This window comes from Exophiala bonariae (assembly GCF_035927105.1).
Source record: "Exophiala bonariae strain CCFEE 5792 chromosome Unknown scaffold_36, whole genome shotgun sequence".
Classification (NCBI taxonomy): Eukaryota; Fungi; Ascomycota; class Eurotiomycetes; order Chaetothyriales; family Herpotrichiellaceae; genus Exophiala; species Exophiala bonariae.
In genome coordinates this window covers 193,471-207,481 of record NW_027042511.1, presented here as the reverse complement: position 1 = coordinate 207,481, position 14,011 = coordinate 193,471, and the positions used below count along the sequence as shown (strand labels likewise).

The window sequence follows — 14,011 nt, the reverse complement described above, 5'->3', positions numbered from 1 at the left end:
ACTGATCTGACTATGAAAGCATCGTGCGGGGTGTTTTGTACAACAAGATAGGCAACAGCAAGAATTCAAGACCCACAAGTGAGTACTATCTCCAAGGCCTATCTCCGTTAATGCCAGTGATGTGCATCAGCTCTTTTCTAATCATAAAACATTCTAGCACAACACGAGTACCCAGCGTCCCGTATCTTTCAACTCAGTATACCGTATATCCCACGGGCGACACGTGGCTCGGCCCATGTCTGTTCTAGCTACAAAGCTTTGACCAAGCAATATGTCGAAGCTTAAATTTCATAGCTACGTTTGGCCTTTGGACACGTTCCAATATTTATGAAGTCTAACTACCCAAACTAGGTTCAAGCGACCTCTAGAGACCAATTTTGCGCAACTGAATTGGAGTGATCTACCTAGGTAGTTGGGGCAGCCTCATTTTTGATGGACCAATCTTCCGCCTACCCAGACACGATTAACATTCCTATCATCACCGTTCCATACCCACTTGTGGACTCTGTCGTGCCAGTTCTCCCAACCAAAGATGTCAACCGGTTCGGTCTCCCAGTTGCCCAGTTGAATCTCTTGTACATCCCATAGCATACCAGGAGCAAATCCACCCAGTCTTCCTTCCATGCCGGTGAGTTTTGCTCCGCCCATGGTTCCGAGGTACAAGACCTCAGTAACTGGTACACTGAGGCTTGCATTTTGACCCTCTTGGAAACTCAGCAGCCGGCTTACTAAGAATGCCTGCCTTGCTGTTTCCAGTACGCTGGCGGAGTATCCGCCTGCTGCATCTGTTCCAAGCCCAACTGTGACGCCGGCATCAATGAGCTTCCGCACATGACAGATCCCAGAACCAAGAGCTGAATTGCTGGCTGGGCAATGAGCAACTCCCGCACCTCGAGCGGCGACCAGGGCAATTTCTGCATCCGTCATATGGACGCCGTGTGCTAGGATGGTTCGATTGGTCAAGAGTCCATGGTCATCATAAACACCAACATAGGAGGACGATTCGGGATACATTTCCGCCACTAATTTGACTTCGCCAACATTCTCGTCCGCATGAGCCTGAATGCGGAGGCTCATGTTATTGGCCAATTCAGCCAACATCGTCATGGACTGATTTGTGACCGCGGGTGCAAAGCGAGGGGTGATGATGGGAGCAACCAGTTCCCCTGACGGGTCGATGTCTTGGATATGCTTGATCGTCGCAAGTGTCTTGTTGAGCGCATCTTCGGGTGATTCGTCCCGGTAATATTCCGGGTTGTACTCCTGGTTATCCATACAAGTGCGTCCGATGTAGGCACGTTGGCCTTTCTGGAGAGCAAGACTTGCAAGGAGATTTGTTGCTGGTACATCGACTGTCGCGTAATAGGCTGCACTGGTAGTGCCATACGAAAGCGTCTTGTCAATCACGTGTGCATACACAGCTTGAGCCCTGGCGAATGGATCTGGAGTGGTGGTTGAATTTGCGTACATTGGCGAGCTAGCATTACCAAGACTAGATTCCATGGGGAAGGTATATGCCTGCAGCCAGTCAAGCAATGTTCCAGCAAACAGTCCCAGATTGGGATATTGCGGAGCGTGGATGTGTCCATCTGTGACTGTCAGCACGTTTCTTCCCTCTCATCGGAATTCCAATCGAACCTATGAAGCCTGGGAAAAAGAATCCTTGATCATTGGAAGTGACAACTGTGGTTCCGTTGGCTGCCCCAAGGGCTGTGATAGCCGCGGCTGGACTACTCACATTCCAAGCGACAGCATTGATCACTCCTCTTCCGTCTGCACTAGAGACGAGTACTGCACCCTGTTGTATCAACAGTTCGTCTGGCGTGGGTGTTGAGATGAATCTTCCGAGAAAAATTTGCTCACCAGCATTGGCACGCGAGGTAAGTCTGTCAGGCGATGAATGATAGTTCGGTGGATGCGCAGAAGCTATTACGGCACATCCAAGACCAAGCACCAGGGTGAAAATTGAAACCATCTTGCTTTGATTGAGACTGCTTAGAATTGCAGCCTTAAAACTTAGGGGAGCGGCATCAGCAACAATTTATGTAGGTGGGGGGTCTTCAGAGATCCGACAACGTATTACATCTGAAGTTCTCTCCCACTGTCTCCCAAAATTTGTTTAAGCCTTCTTGGTACCGAAGATAGACTCCAAATCCCTAGTCTAGCGATATATCGAAGTTAAATTCCATGTTGGAGGAAACTTGTACCGTTGCGTTCATCTGCTCGAGACATCCTGCAGTCCGAGCTCTTCTCACCTCCCAACTGCGCCACGCAATCACCGTCCCTTGGTTTGCGGTCATCTGATCTCTCGCTGAGATTTTCTTATGGATTTCAGGAAGTGTGAGACACCGGGAAAATAATCGGCTGCGTTCATACGTGGTCTTGGGGTTACGAGGGTGGGAACTTTGGCTGGATTGCAACAATCGTTGACTTTTTTCCTCCTGCCTAAGGCTCGAAAGATGAAGACGATCTCCAAAGGAGGCTCTCGTCTCACAAACTATGTGGAACTATTCGAGGTAGATCAGCCAGCGTGTTTCTGCTGGGTCTTCTTGTGAATGTAGTGATACTCTGGTTTTTCATTTGTTATTTAGGTGATAGGGATGCGGCATTGCGAGTGGCAAGAGTAAGCGAGAGATAAAAGTATTCTCCACTACAACGAGGCTACCCGACACAGAAGATGTAGTCATTGTGGCGCGAGATATAGAAGCCCAGCTGTTCGTCAACTCAGAGGCCCAGTCTGCCGACTCAACCGTTTTGTGCTCGTATTCAAGCCCCAGCGCTGCGCCCAGGGCGCATTTCCTTGACTAACTGTCCAATCACATCATTCTCTCGGTATGCTGGGTGTATCTTTCTGCGTTTGCACAGGTTCAGTTCTCAATAGGCGTAGGCATACGCTTCTTGCCGTGGGGCATATCCGGGCCCTTGGCCCATAGCCTCTTGTCCATATGGATTCATTTCCCCCTGTTCAGATGAGATGGTACCGTCGGCATCATGTAGGTAGTCTTGGTCTTGGTCTTCCCAGCCTGATGCTTGATAATTTGCCTCCGCATCATTAAAGGTATCATCCTCCCCCGCATGAACGGGACCATTTCCCTGTCCGTCAAAAGTATCGTCTTCCTCTCCGTGGTAAGGGTCATTTTCCTCGTTGTTATAGTGATCATTTCCCTCTCCATTATAATGATCATTTTCCTCGCCAGTATAAGGGTCATTCTCTTCCCCGTAATAACCATCGTTCTCTCCGTCCTGGTAAGATAAATTATCCTCTCCGTAGTATGGCTCATCCCATTCAGCGTAGGTATCAGGTTGTGGGGCTTCAAATCCTTGCTCGTCTGTTGCGGGTCCTTCCTGCCACCTGGGCACAGTTGATGGCGTCCTCGAAGGATATCCTGGAGATTGTTGCATTGATGGTATTCCAACTCTAGGAGTTCCGACCGGCATAGAGTGGTCTTCCGGCCATTGAGCTGCTGCTGCAGCTTCCTCTGCCTTTTTAGCGGCGGCTGCATCTTCTTCTGCCTTCTTGGAGGCAGCTGCATCGTCTTCAGCTTTCTTAGCAGCTGCTGCATCTTCCTCGACCTTCTTAGCTGCTGTATCTTCTTCTGCCTTCTTAGCCGCTACTGCATCTTCCTCGGCTTTCTTCTTGTCCGCCTCCATCTGGATGGCCTGAGGAGTCTTGCTGAAAGTGACCTGCGCATTGTTAGGTTACACAACGCCAAATCCATGTCGTTCGCACTCACGGTTTTGTCCTGTTTGTCGAATGTCCCCACCATACACCAGTTCAGAAATCCACTAGAATTGATGAGTAAGTGAGGTGCATAAGCACAAGGATTATAACCATACCCGTCTCCCTTGAGGACGAATTTTCCCTCATCAAATATGTATACAACATAGGCCAATTTGGCTCCTCCCGGGGTATCGCACTCGACCGCTTTCTTTTCCACCCCAACCAAACCACTGGCGTCGTGCTCTGTGTAAACCACCATGATGTTCTTGCCCGGATTGTCAGTAGATAGCTGAGCAGCCGCTTCTGGGGTCCATTGATTCCGAAAGTCTTTCTCAGCCTCATTGTCAGCGAAAATACCAGCTATGAGTGTGCCAATCTGGATAGCCGCGTCGACAAATGTGAGAACCATTCCCGCCATTGTGGGGAATAGTCTGGTGTTTTCTAAGAAGGACCACTGGTGTGTCAACGCAAAGACAAATACCTATCTGAGCAGCACAGGGTACAGGCTAGCAGAAGCAGAGAAATTGAGACGGATTTGGCAAGAGATTGAGAGTTAAGAAGGTTCTAGTGGAAGTTATTGCAATAGTAATCGTTTCTTCAATGCCTCATGGTCCATGGACCGCGCACTATTTCGCTTTCTTTGGGAAGGATTGTAGGCCATAGCCACGGATGAAACACCTATATTCGGCTCAGAGGGGTGGCCAGAATAGGGCATGTGAGATGTATATAAAGATACATACACTCCACGAGCGAGGTTCTCCTTGGAGGATGCTTTTCGTTTTCGAGTTATTGACACTCTCGGCCCCATACTTCCAGCCATGGATTAATAGGCAACCCAGAGAGGAACGCCTTGCTGAGAACGACTAATAGCTGACAAGTCGTTGAAAAGTTTTGCTCGCCTATGCTATTCGTAGGATATTCATGGTAACGACACCCTTGCTCATCGCTCCAAGCTTCTAGCCTCAAACGTCGTACTCGACGGCAATGAAGCATGCTCAGTGATTTAAGAATACTTCGCACGCATGGGTGCTCGGGGTCGGGCTCCCCAGGTAACCCCCGCGGGCCGCCCAGCGGCCAAGATTCAAGAATAACCCACTGTACAATGTCTAAACATATGGTGACAAGGAACTCACAGAGCCACTGACGCTGAAAGAACATCGTATTGCAAGTCGACATGGATCTGACAAACCATTTCGGATATAGGTGCCCATTTTGACTTGACCACGGCGTTGGGCTGGTGAGAAATGAGGAAGGACGAGAGTGCCTGAGTGAGTGCCCGAGCCCCTTGAATTGACGGAACGATAGGCATGTTATGCGAGCCTTTGCACGTGATCTCACATGATCTCACGTGATACCGCAAGAAACTCTCCCGCCTCGGTCTCCAACTTTTCTCAATGTCTCAACGATTCCTCCCACACGATTTCAAGGCATGAGCACCAACATGCCTTCATAGGCTCTCTCCCAAAACGGCGACAACACGAACATTCCCCTTCTTCACTGATAGAGACACTTTAACCATTGGGTGCGAAAATGGAGAAACCAGTTCGCCCAAAAGCCACGGCCAAGCCTACGCCTTCATCCTTGGTCACTCAGACATACCTGCTTGCATACAATGCAGTGTGCTTCCTCCTCTGGTCGATCGTGACTCTGCGAGCCCTGGTCCTTATTCCGACCCTGGCGTCGCACGGAAAGCTCCATGGACTCATTGAAGCACTCTTTCCCCTTCTCAAATGGACTCAAACAATTGCACTTCTCGAGGTCGTCCATGCTGCCATCGGCATCGTTCGTGCCAGTCCCGTCACGACTGCGATGCAAGTCTCTTCACGTATCCTCGTCGTCTGGATCGTGCTGGAAAGATATCCACAGATCGTGTCCACTACCACTTCATGGGGGCAAGTCATCGCCGGGTCCAAGACTGGCCCAATCGCATTCTCCTGGATTTTGCTTGCTTGGGGAATCACAGAGGTCATCCGCTACGGGTTTTTTGTCTGGAAGACCACCATCAGCGAGAACATACCTTCATTCTTGACTTGGCTGCGCTACAACACCTTCTTTGTGCTCTACCCCATTGGCATCTCAAGCGAGTGTCTACTCATGTACTTGGCGTTGAAGCCTGCGGCAAAAGAAGGACAAAATGTTGATTTGCTACTCAAGATTGTTCTGTTCATCTACGTACCTGGCAGTTATATACTGTACACTCACATGATGGCTCAGAGGCGGAAAGTACTCAAAGGAAAAAGCAAGTCGGCTTGAAAATTTAATATGCTTTCCCAATTTTCGACAACCGATCACTACATCAATACTTTGGCAGCCCCTCCGTTCCAGATAGTATGGCTTCTGCCAAGGCGATGCTCACAAATCAGGACATATCCTAACTCATGCACCGAATGCGTTATCCTCATACCAGGTAGACCTGCACATCACGGAGAAAGATGTCCCGCAGTTTGGCAGTGGTTGGCCCGTTCAGCAGGCAGAGTGCCATCTTCGCAGCCCTCAACATGGCCATCATCGTGAACAACTGCTCCTCTTCCGTTAACAACGCCTTCTCGAGTGTGTGGGCTATGAGTCCAGCCAATTCCTTGACAATTTGGTGTCCTCCCTCTGCCGCTGTCCGGTCAAGGCTGCTGAACTCCCTCAAATTCAAAGTCAGTCATCAATTTCTGGATAAGCATCGGCATGCTTTGCAACAGATTGTTTCGACCATCATAGATTTCGGGTTGCCGACCACAGAAAGAGAGCCAAGAATCCAAGGCCATGAGTTCGGCCAGGTTCTCAACCACCAGAGCATCCGAACCCTGGTAACTAGAGGGGTCGATCTGTCGGTGGTAGGATCCGAGTAGCTGGATGACCGGCATTGGCGAGCTGTAACTTTCAAACTTGACGAGATCATACCCTCCTGGGATTATGACCCCACCCATCGCGTTGATTGCGTAGCTTGGATGCGTAGCCTGGCCTCGACGTAGCCAATGTTCACACCATGGCAGAGCATCGACGTAGGCCAGAGTGGAGTGGTCGGTATAATATTCCAGGGCCTCTAGCATAGTCACAATTGTACCCAAGCATGTTTCTCGTGAAAAATAGTCATGCCACGGGTTCGCAAAGTATCCCGGAAGAACATCGATTTGACAGATCCACAGCCATTTGATTGCACCATCTCCTACCCTCGCTTTTATCATACTTGGTTGCTGCACGTCCGATCCATCAAGTTGGGAAATCCCATGCCGCCGGAACGGGTGAGATTTAAAGCTAACATCGCCGGTGACACCAATGCTGAATTTGTCCGAGGAATCGCTTGCAGAACTAGACTCTCTTGAAGAAGATGATTGAGAACGAGTAGAAGCGCGGCGACGCGGAGGCAGTCCATTCGTCTTCAGTCGCTCCTCCCACTGCGCCGCTAGGGCCTGTCGAGGCGACATTGACCTGTTCTGCCCACCCGGAGAATCGTCAGTTCGTAAGGCGACACCTGAGGCTATGCTGGATTTCTTGGGTTGGAACGAGGTACTTCGACCACGGTGAACCTCCTCTGTCTCTGAAATTCCATCTGGTGAGTGGGATATCCTCGGCTCTCCGCCAGAGCCATAGACAGACTGACTGGACCAATTAATGCTTGATGACGCATCCTCTGTGCTGGGATTTGCTGAAAGAATTTGGTCTGGGTTGTCAGTCCCCGCACTGGACCATGACTAGGAGGATACAAGACTAACCTGGAATGCTTTTTGCGGGTTCATCATCTGGACGATTGGATGTGCTTGCTTTCGTACTTTTCACTTCTTGTGTCTGCAGGGATTCAATCCACTCACGTTCACGGCCCTCTACAGCTAAGGGTCAGTGTTTGTTCAGGACCCTGGGGAGAGTCTTTGGAATATGTAGATTGGAGACCGGGAGACCTACCTCGAATCTCTTGCGTGCGTCTCGCCAAGTCCACAATTTCCTGCCTTGACAGAACTCTCAACACAACCACGTGGTGGTCCGTTTCTTCAAAACGCTCGCCTGCTTGTCTCAATGCCTCTGGATTGACGAGCCCTCGACGGATCTTTGTCCAGCGAGCGTGAGCTGGTATTCCTTCGGAAAGTCCAGCTTTGACCCGAGGGGCAACTCCTTCTCTTACTGGTTTCGGGTCCTCGGGAAACCGTTCTCGAGGCGGTCGCAGAATGCTTCGGGGGGCTTCTGCGATGATAGTAGATGGACCGCGTGTCGATGGTTCTTCGCTCTTCTCGGGCATTTCTTGCAAAGGTTCAACGGTGATAACAGGATCACTTTGTGGCAATGGCCCTCCCACGGGTTTATGGTTAGTAGGCACGGGCCCGAGAGCGTCCAATTGTGGAGACATATCAATATCTTGCTCACCTTCTTGTCGGCCGCTGTCGTCGGCAGGTGCGGGCGCCTCGTCCCTTTCAGTGTAGTGTACTCGCTTCCGTCGGCTGGGCTCCACTTTTGACTGGGCAGTCGTTTCTGGGTCGGGCTTGTGGGGAGGGTCATCAACAGGTTCGACTGAGTACGCAGCGGAAGCATTTCTCCCGTGGATCTGGCCGATTTCGATAGGCTCACGACCGTAACTGTAATTTATGTGGTTGTCTCTTGAAACGGGGTGCAGAGAGGAGACCTTGGGAGGAGGGCTTTCGCGATGATCTTGTTGTTGTGACAGCACTTCTCCATCCACGGTACGACCGTGCTTTCGCTTTGAGTTCTTTGTGGAGCTCTGTATGCTGCGTCTTGAGTTGTGACTCTCGCGCGAGAACGAACGTACGTCTGAGGGAGAGACTCTACGCCTTCGGTCGCTTGCAGCGATACTTGATTGGCGTGAAGCGGAGTAGTAGCTCTCAATCTCCCACTCGGTCTCGGTGTCCCTTTCTTGCCTCATTTGCTGCCGACTATTAAGCACCTCTCGCCACTTGTCGACCAGAGATGAAGATCTCTCACGCCTTGAGTGAACCAATGAGGCCTGCCAGTCTTGCTGCACGTCTTCTGTGGGTGATGCCTCCTCTGCTGATAATGGCCTCCAGGTCAGGAATAGATTTCTGCCTTGCGGTATGGTTTGCTCGGCTTGCTGCTTTTCCTTGATGTACTGCTGCAGAATCCCGCCATCCAACATTCTCCGTTGCCCAGAGGCTGGTGGAAACCAATTTCCATTGACGTTCGTAGAAGCGCGAAAGGGTGCTGCATTTACACCCTGGAAATCACCATTTACTGATTCATCATGCGTGCTTATTCTTGCAGTAGCGGGATGTACAACCCCACCGTAGCCTTCAATGTCCGTAGCATGTTCACTTGGACTTTGCTGAGTATTGCCCATGCGGGAGTCTATTAATCTTCTGGAGAGGAGAGTACGGAGATGCCGTTTCCATGGGAGTATCGACTTCCTTTGCCTCGTTCTGCTATGATTATCTGCATTGGCATTCCCCGGGGAAAGATTTGGATGAAGAGTGTCGTGCTGTGTGCTCAACTGACCTCGCACCACTTGCTCAGGAGACCTTTCACGATTCGGAGAATCCCGAGAATTGGTTGTACTTTGAGACTGGTTCATTACGTTTCCATTTCTGATGTGGTACGAAGTAGTCAGGGCGGAGGTTCCACTGACCGATTGCGCTCGGTTTGGCGAGTGAGCAGTCGCACGGCGCCGCAGGATCCTGGTAGGGGAAGTCGACCTCAATCGAAAGCTTCGCACAGGCGAGCGAGAGGCGGGTTGCTTCAAAGGGAGTGCCTTGACCATGGAACGACCACGGGATGTTGCGACCCAACTGTGGCCCTCATACAATTCATATATCTTTCTGTCCCGTGCGTCATATCTCCGGCCAGCAATGGTGACAATATCCCACATTCTCGCCATCCATCCAGGTTCGATGGACCCAGCTCGAATTTGGATACCCAAAGGTCGATGGGCATTCCTTGGACTGAAGTGCATGATGGACCCCAACATCGGATGCGACGAACTAGTGATTGTGCCAGCTGCACCGTCCATGGCGACGAACTTTCCTTGGAACGAGGCATCGGTGCATTTCATTCCTGCCATCAAAGCGATAACTACAATATCTCGCATGGAAACCTGCATGGGCACGACAGGAAGATCTGACGGGCATCTGTCTGCATCACAGTGTTGCAAGTCGTAGAAGAGGTCATCCGTACAAGCATGTTGCGCCACGCGACACAGAGATACCCAGCAGGCTTCTCCAGCAACAGCAGAATGCGCAAGCCTGGTTCTCTTCCCAGAGGTATTTTCCGGCAGGTAGTTTGTTTGAGTAGCGTTAGGATCAGCCGTGTGGCGTAGATCTGGAAGTGGCAGCAACCCACGCTCCCAGTTGTCATGGTGTGGAAGGCTTGCCTTCCATAGACTTGGGCGGAGGTAGACCTCTGGTACAGAGTAAATGACACGGAAACGAAATTGCGCGTACTGCCAAACTCGACGACCTCGGCCGGGCATCTTCCCATAGACAACGCTATCACACATGCGGATGAGCAGGCCAGTGTTGAGGTACTGTTGGAGAACCTGTGCAGTTGCGATTGTCATGGCCAAGACTGACACCACCAAGGCTGCCACCGCAGCGGCAGTGGCAGCATCCATGACTGCAAAGCAGAGCAGGGAAGTTATCTCTTGTTATAGATTATTCAATATTGCTCCGATGGTACCGCACCCTTGAAGGTCAACCTTGATACTCTCGAAAAACATAGGCTCACTCGCCAGCTCAGCTTGGGAGCTTGGGGGTCAACCCAAAGCGTACATACTGGGACAGCGAACAACGAAAAGGCTCAGTTACTCTGCAAGGCGCCCAAAGGCTAAAATTGCAGTCGTGAGGCTGATGAACACAAACTAATGCAGATAGGCGTCATCGCCCCCACGGCGAGACTGACCTGTCCTGACGATATATCTATCCTCTTTGAGCATCGTCTGTACAGACTGACTGGTCGCGAACAATAGAGGCCATGAGGGAGTATTTTCCACTCTCCAGAGGTTTTATCCGCACTACCTCGTCTGTTGACGACCACGGGGAAGACGGGATGCCTGCCAGTAGACAACCCAGTACCTAGGTAGGTAGCTAATAGTAGCAATCCATGATATGCTACGGTGGAGTGTTGATCATGCCGCACCGTAGCTACGGCGGACCAAATTTACCTTGAGCTGCCACTTTTTCGGCTGGTCGAGCATCCGAAAGATGATCTCGATCCCCCACACTGCGAGCCACAAGCCAATTCCCATCCTACCCATGCCATGCCATGCCGTACGCATTTTTCTGCCTGATATATCTACCTGGGGAGTCTTGGTCAAGTCCAGCCATCACTTGAGCTGCTACTCCCCAGGAACTCGAGCGCCCTCGTCCTCATCAACCCGGAGACCACTCTCGCACCCAGACACAGACTGGCAGAAATATCGGTCCTCGCCCTGGTTACTCCTCTTCACAAATGACACAATTACCGTGCTCCCTCCAGTCACAGTCAATGTCGCGACAGCATGACCTTTCGAGGCAGCCATCTCTATGTCAATGGACCTGAGATCCAAGGCGTTTTTGGCGTAACCAGTCTACCGCTGACTACCGTCGCCCAAATCATCTCATATGTAAGGCGTTCCACGTCTCTGCCTCCGCACTGTTCAAGTCCGACATTGACTCTGCCCAAAAGCTCGATGGCGATGTCGCATCACTCGCCCGACTATGTCGCACTTCGCGTTCATTGTACTACATGACCGTTCCTCACCTCTGGCGCTCCGTGACCCTGACGTCCTATACCTCTATCCGCTACAAAGATGATGTCCCCGAAGGATTTGGCAGCGCAAGCCCGTTTAGCATGGGCCTCAATGCCCTCGTGACACGCAACGTCTCGAATTTGGTCAGGTCGCTACGACTCATGGGCGACTTTGGAGGTTCCGATCAACAGGAGAACTCCAAAGCGGGCAGAATTTCGGAATATGGCATGATTTTGAACATCGCAGTCAGTGCTGCCCTCGAAAAGTGTACCCAGGTGGAGGATTTCAGGTGTGCTTCCCCCAGGCTCAACGTGCAATGTTGCCAAAAGTTGGTGTCCATATGAGGCTAATGGTCAACAGATGGAATCTGGACGCCCGTATACAACCAAATGTGTACTCTAGCCTGGCACGCCTTTCCAACCTACAATCCCTATGGTTGGAGTTTCCGCGAACCCGGACGCCGCACCCGATCTCGGATCTACCACCTCTGAAGAACCTACGATCATTTACCATGACAAATTATGACCCTCTTTGTCATCCCGATGATATTTCGACCTTGTTGCTTCACGGCGACAAGTTGAGCAATGTCCAAATGCATTTCTCCCCCAGGATGAGAGATCAAGGGGAACCGTCGGTCATCTTTCCTCACTTCTTTCGGAGGCTTGTCATGGCCAAGAAACAGTTGAAGATAGCTCGATTAGGTGTGTATAATCTGCTTGCGTCCATGGACGCTGCAGTATGTATGAGTGTGCTCGACACTACTTACTGCGAAGATTTCACCGCCATCAACTCCTTCGGGTTCGATGAAGATGCCTTTACCGCGCCTAGCAATGCCACTTATTTTATTGATAGAACCTGGTTGGTTCCGTTTGAGCAGATAGACAAACCCAAGCCTAAGACCTTAAGGGTAGATCAACTCCACAAACGACACGCTCTCGAGCTCCAACGCGCCGCAGGATTGGAACATTTGTACCTAGTCAATGCTAGGCACAAACCAGAGGGTGTCAATGGCTATTCTCAATCCCATTCGACCCCGAATTCAGCAGGTGCTTCTCCTTACGCACTGTCAGCCAGTGGCAGTGGCAGTGGTAGTGGCAGCAGATCATCGTCGCGGAGCACTCCCACTCCGAACAATAGCCTTCGTGATCTCTACATGGACAACATCTGCAATGTCTGTGGTCCGAGTCTGAAACATTTGATTCTTCCATCGCGATGGCCACTACATCAGACGAGTCTGGCAAGGCTTATCCGATCAGCCCCCAATCTCACCCAGCTCAGTGCAGCTCTGATGTGCAGTAATATGCAAGTTACGCGGATGCTCATGCCATTCCTTGGCAAACTGTACGCCATTCGGCTACTCAGCCCGACGCAAGAAGGTGCAGAGGGTGATAAACTACGCTGTGAGTTTGAGAGGTTTGTCAGTGGGGATGACGAGCATCACATACAAAAGTTTTCGGAGGAGCTCGGCGGCACGACGGCCAGTGGAGGCAAGAGTGAATTTCCCCGCTTGCGATATGTGGGATTAGGTCCCAAAGTATGGCTAATAGGTGGCATCATCGACGAGACTGTCGTGGTTCCCAGTGGTGATGAGGAGACAAAAGGAGCTGGAGAAATCAGGTATAGGAGGCGTGTCACACGGATTTCAGAGTCTGAAGTCATGGATGTGGAGATCTGGAAAATGGACTCTCTCGATGTAATCTAATCCACGTTCTCCGACTATTTTAACTCGGAGTTAATGACGACGAATCGACAACAAATACCCCGGGAGTTACCGACTCTTGATCCGAATTGGATCGAGTTCAGAAACATACCAATGGCGTGGATGTGAAGTGACATTTGTATGAATATATTTGGTGTATAGTATACTCTACTCCGAAGGTCTATGACTTGTTAATGCGAATGAGATTTGAATTTCATAATTCAGTATAGCATTGGCTATCAATGAGTTTATAGACGATTGGAAACTAGAGGTCCAATACAGCATGTCACAGAAATATATTCACCTGACGTGCCTCTCAATCTCCGATGGCGCGCTTGATCTCGATATGAGTCGTCACCATGCCGGATCCACAGGTCCTGTTGTGTCTCGGATAATTGTCAGCACTTGGCTTTGAGTAAAGAGTTGGTTGTCGTTTGCCGACTGTACCTTGGTGAGCCCAGGCATCTTTTGGTATTGTTGCCAGCGTAGCAAGGCTGTTCAGCCCCTCGTCCAGCAAGTAGAAAGTGTTCCACCGTAGCCACCTTGACACTAACGCGGTTGGTCTCTAGCTTGGAGCACTGGTGCGGGCTCGGGCTTGGCACATAGTTTTCTTCAACTTCTCGTTCTCGTTCAATTTCCCATCAATCTAGCGTTCCTCCTCTATCTACCTTCCACACTACAGAAATCTCACCTCTGAACAGTAGAATACGCATTGATTCATGCTGAGTAACTGGGTGTGCGAGAAGCAAACATGTCGATGCTTACCGTATAGCTTCGGCCTCAATGGTCTTGCAGTTTCTGCACTGGAGCAAATCTTTTCCCCTTGATAGCCCCCCTTGCACAACGCACATTGAATCACCCATTCACATGCTGTTCACTTTGAGAAATCATTCTCTCACATCCAAACACCGCTTCT

At 50.6% G+C, this 14,011-nt stretch overlaps 5 protein-coding genes across 5 annotated transcripts; 2 read left to right on the top strand and 3 right to left on the bottom strand.

The window, feature by feature from the left end:
* Positions 1 to 423: 423 nt before the first annotated feature.
* On the bottom strand, positions 424 to 1,975 carry LTR84_009158 (uncharacterized protein; the record flags this gene model as incomplete). The annotated part of the gene is made up of 2 exons (XM_064852700.1): positions 424 to 1,589; positions 1,639 to 1,975. The coding sequence occupies 2 exons, from the start codon at positions 1,973 to 1,975 to the stop codon at positions 424 to 426; spliced, it is 1,503 nt and encodes a 500-aa protein (XP_064701164.1).
* Positions 1,976 to 2,874: 899 nt separating this feature from the next.
* Positions 2,875 to 4,139, bottom strand: LTR84_009157 (uncharacterized protein; the record flags this gene model as incomplete). Its single annotated transcript, XM_064852699.1, has 3 exons — positions 2,875 to 3,684; positions 3,735 to 3,786; positions 3,838 to 4,139. 3 exons carry the CDS (start codon positions 4,137 to 4,139, stop codon positions 2,875 to 2,877), a joined length of 1,164 nt encoding a protein of 387 aa, XP_064701163.1.
* Positions 4,140 to 5,251: 1,112 nt separating this feature from the next.
* On the top strand, positions 5,252 to 5,974 carry LTR84_009156 (uncharacterized protein; the record flags this gene model as incomplete). The annotated part of the gene is made up of 1 exon (XM_064852698.1): positions 5,252 to 5,974. The coding sequence occupies one exon, from the start codon at positions 5,252 to 5,254 to the stop codon at positions 5,972 to 5,974; it is 723 nt and encodes a 240-aa protein (XP_064701162.1).
* A 145-nt stretch (positions 5,975 to 6,119) lies between these two features.
* Positions 6,120 to 10,280, bottom strand: LTR84_009155 (uncharacterized protein; the record flags this gene model as incomplete). The annotated part of the gene is made up of 4 exons (XM_064852697.1): positions 6,120 to 6,354; positions 6,410 to 7,373; positions 7,426 to 7,533; positions 7,613 to 10,280. The coding sequence occupies 4 exons, from the start codon at positions 10,278 to 10,280 to the stop codon at positions 6,120 to 6,122; spliced, it is 3,975 nt and encodes a 1,324-aa protein (XP_064701161.1).
* Positions 10,281 to 11,165: 885 nt separating this feature from the next.
* Positions 11,166 to 13,098, top strand: LTR84_009154 (uncharacterized protein; the record flags this gene model as incomplete). Its single annotated transcript, XM_064852696.1, has 3 exons — positions 11,166 to 11,270; positions 11,333 to 11,685; positions 11,757 to 13,098. 3 exons carry the CDS (start codon positions 11,166 to 11,168, stop codon positions 13,096 to 13,098), a joined length of 1,800 nt encoding a protein of 599 aa, XP_064701160.1.
* Between the last annotated feature and the right edge of the window lie 913 nt (positions 13,099 to 14,011).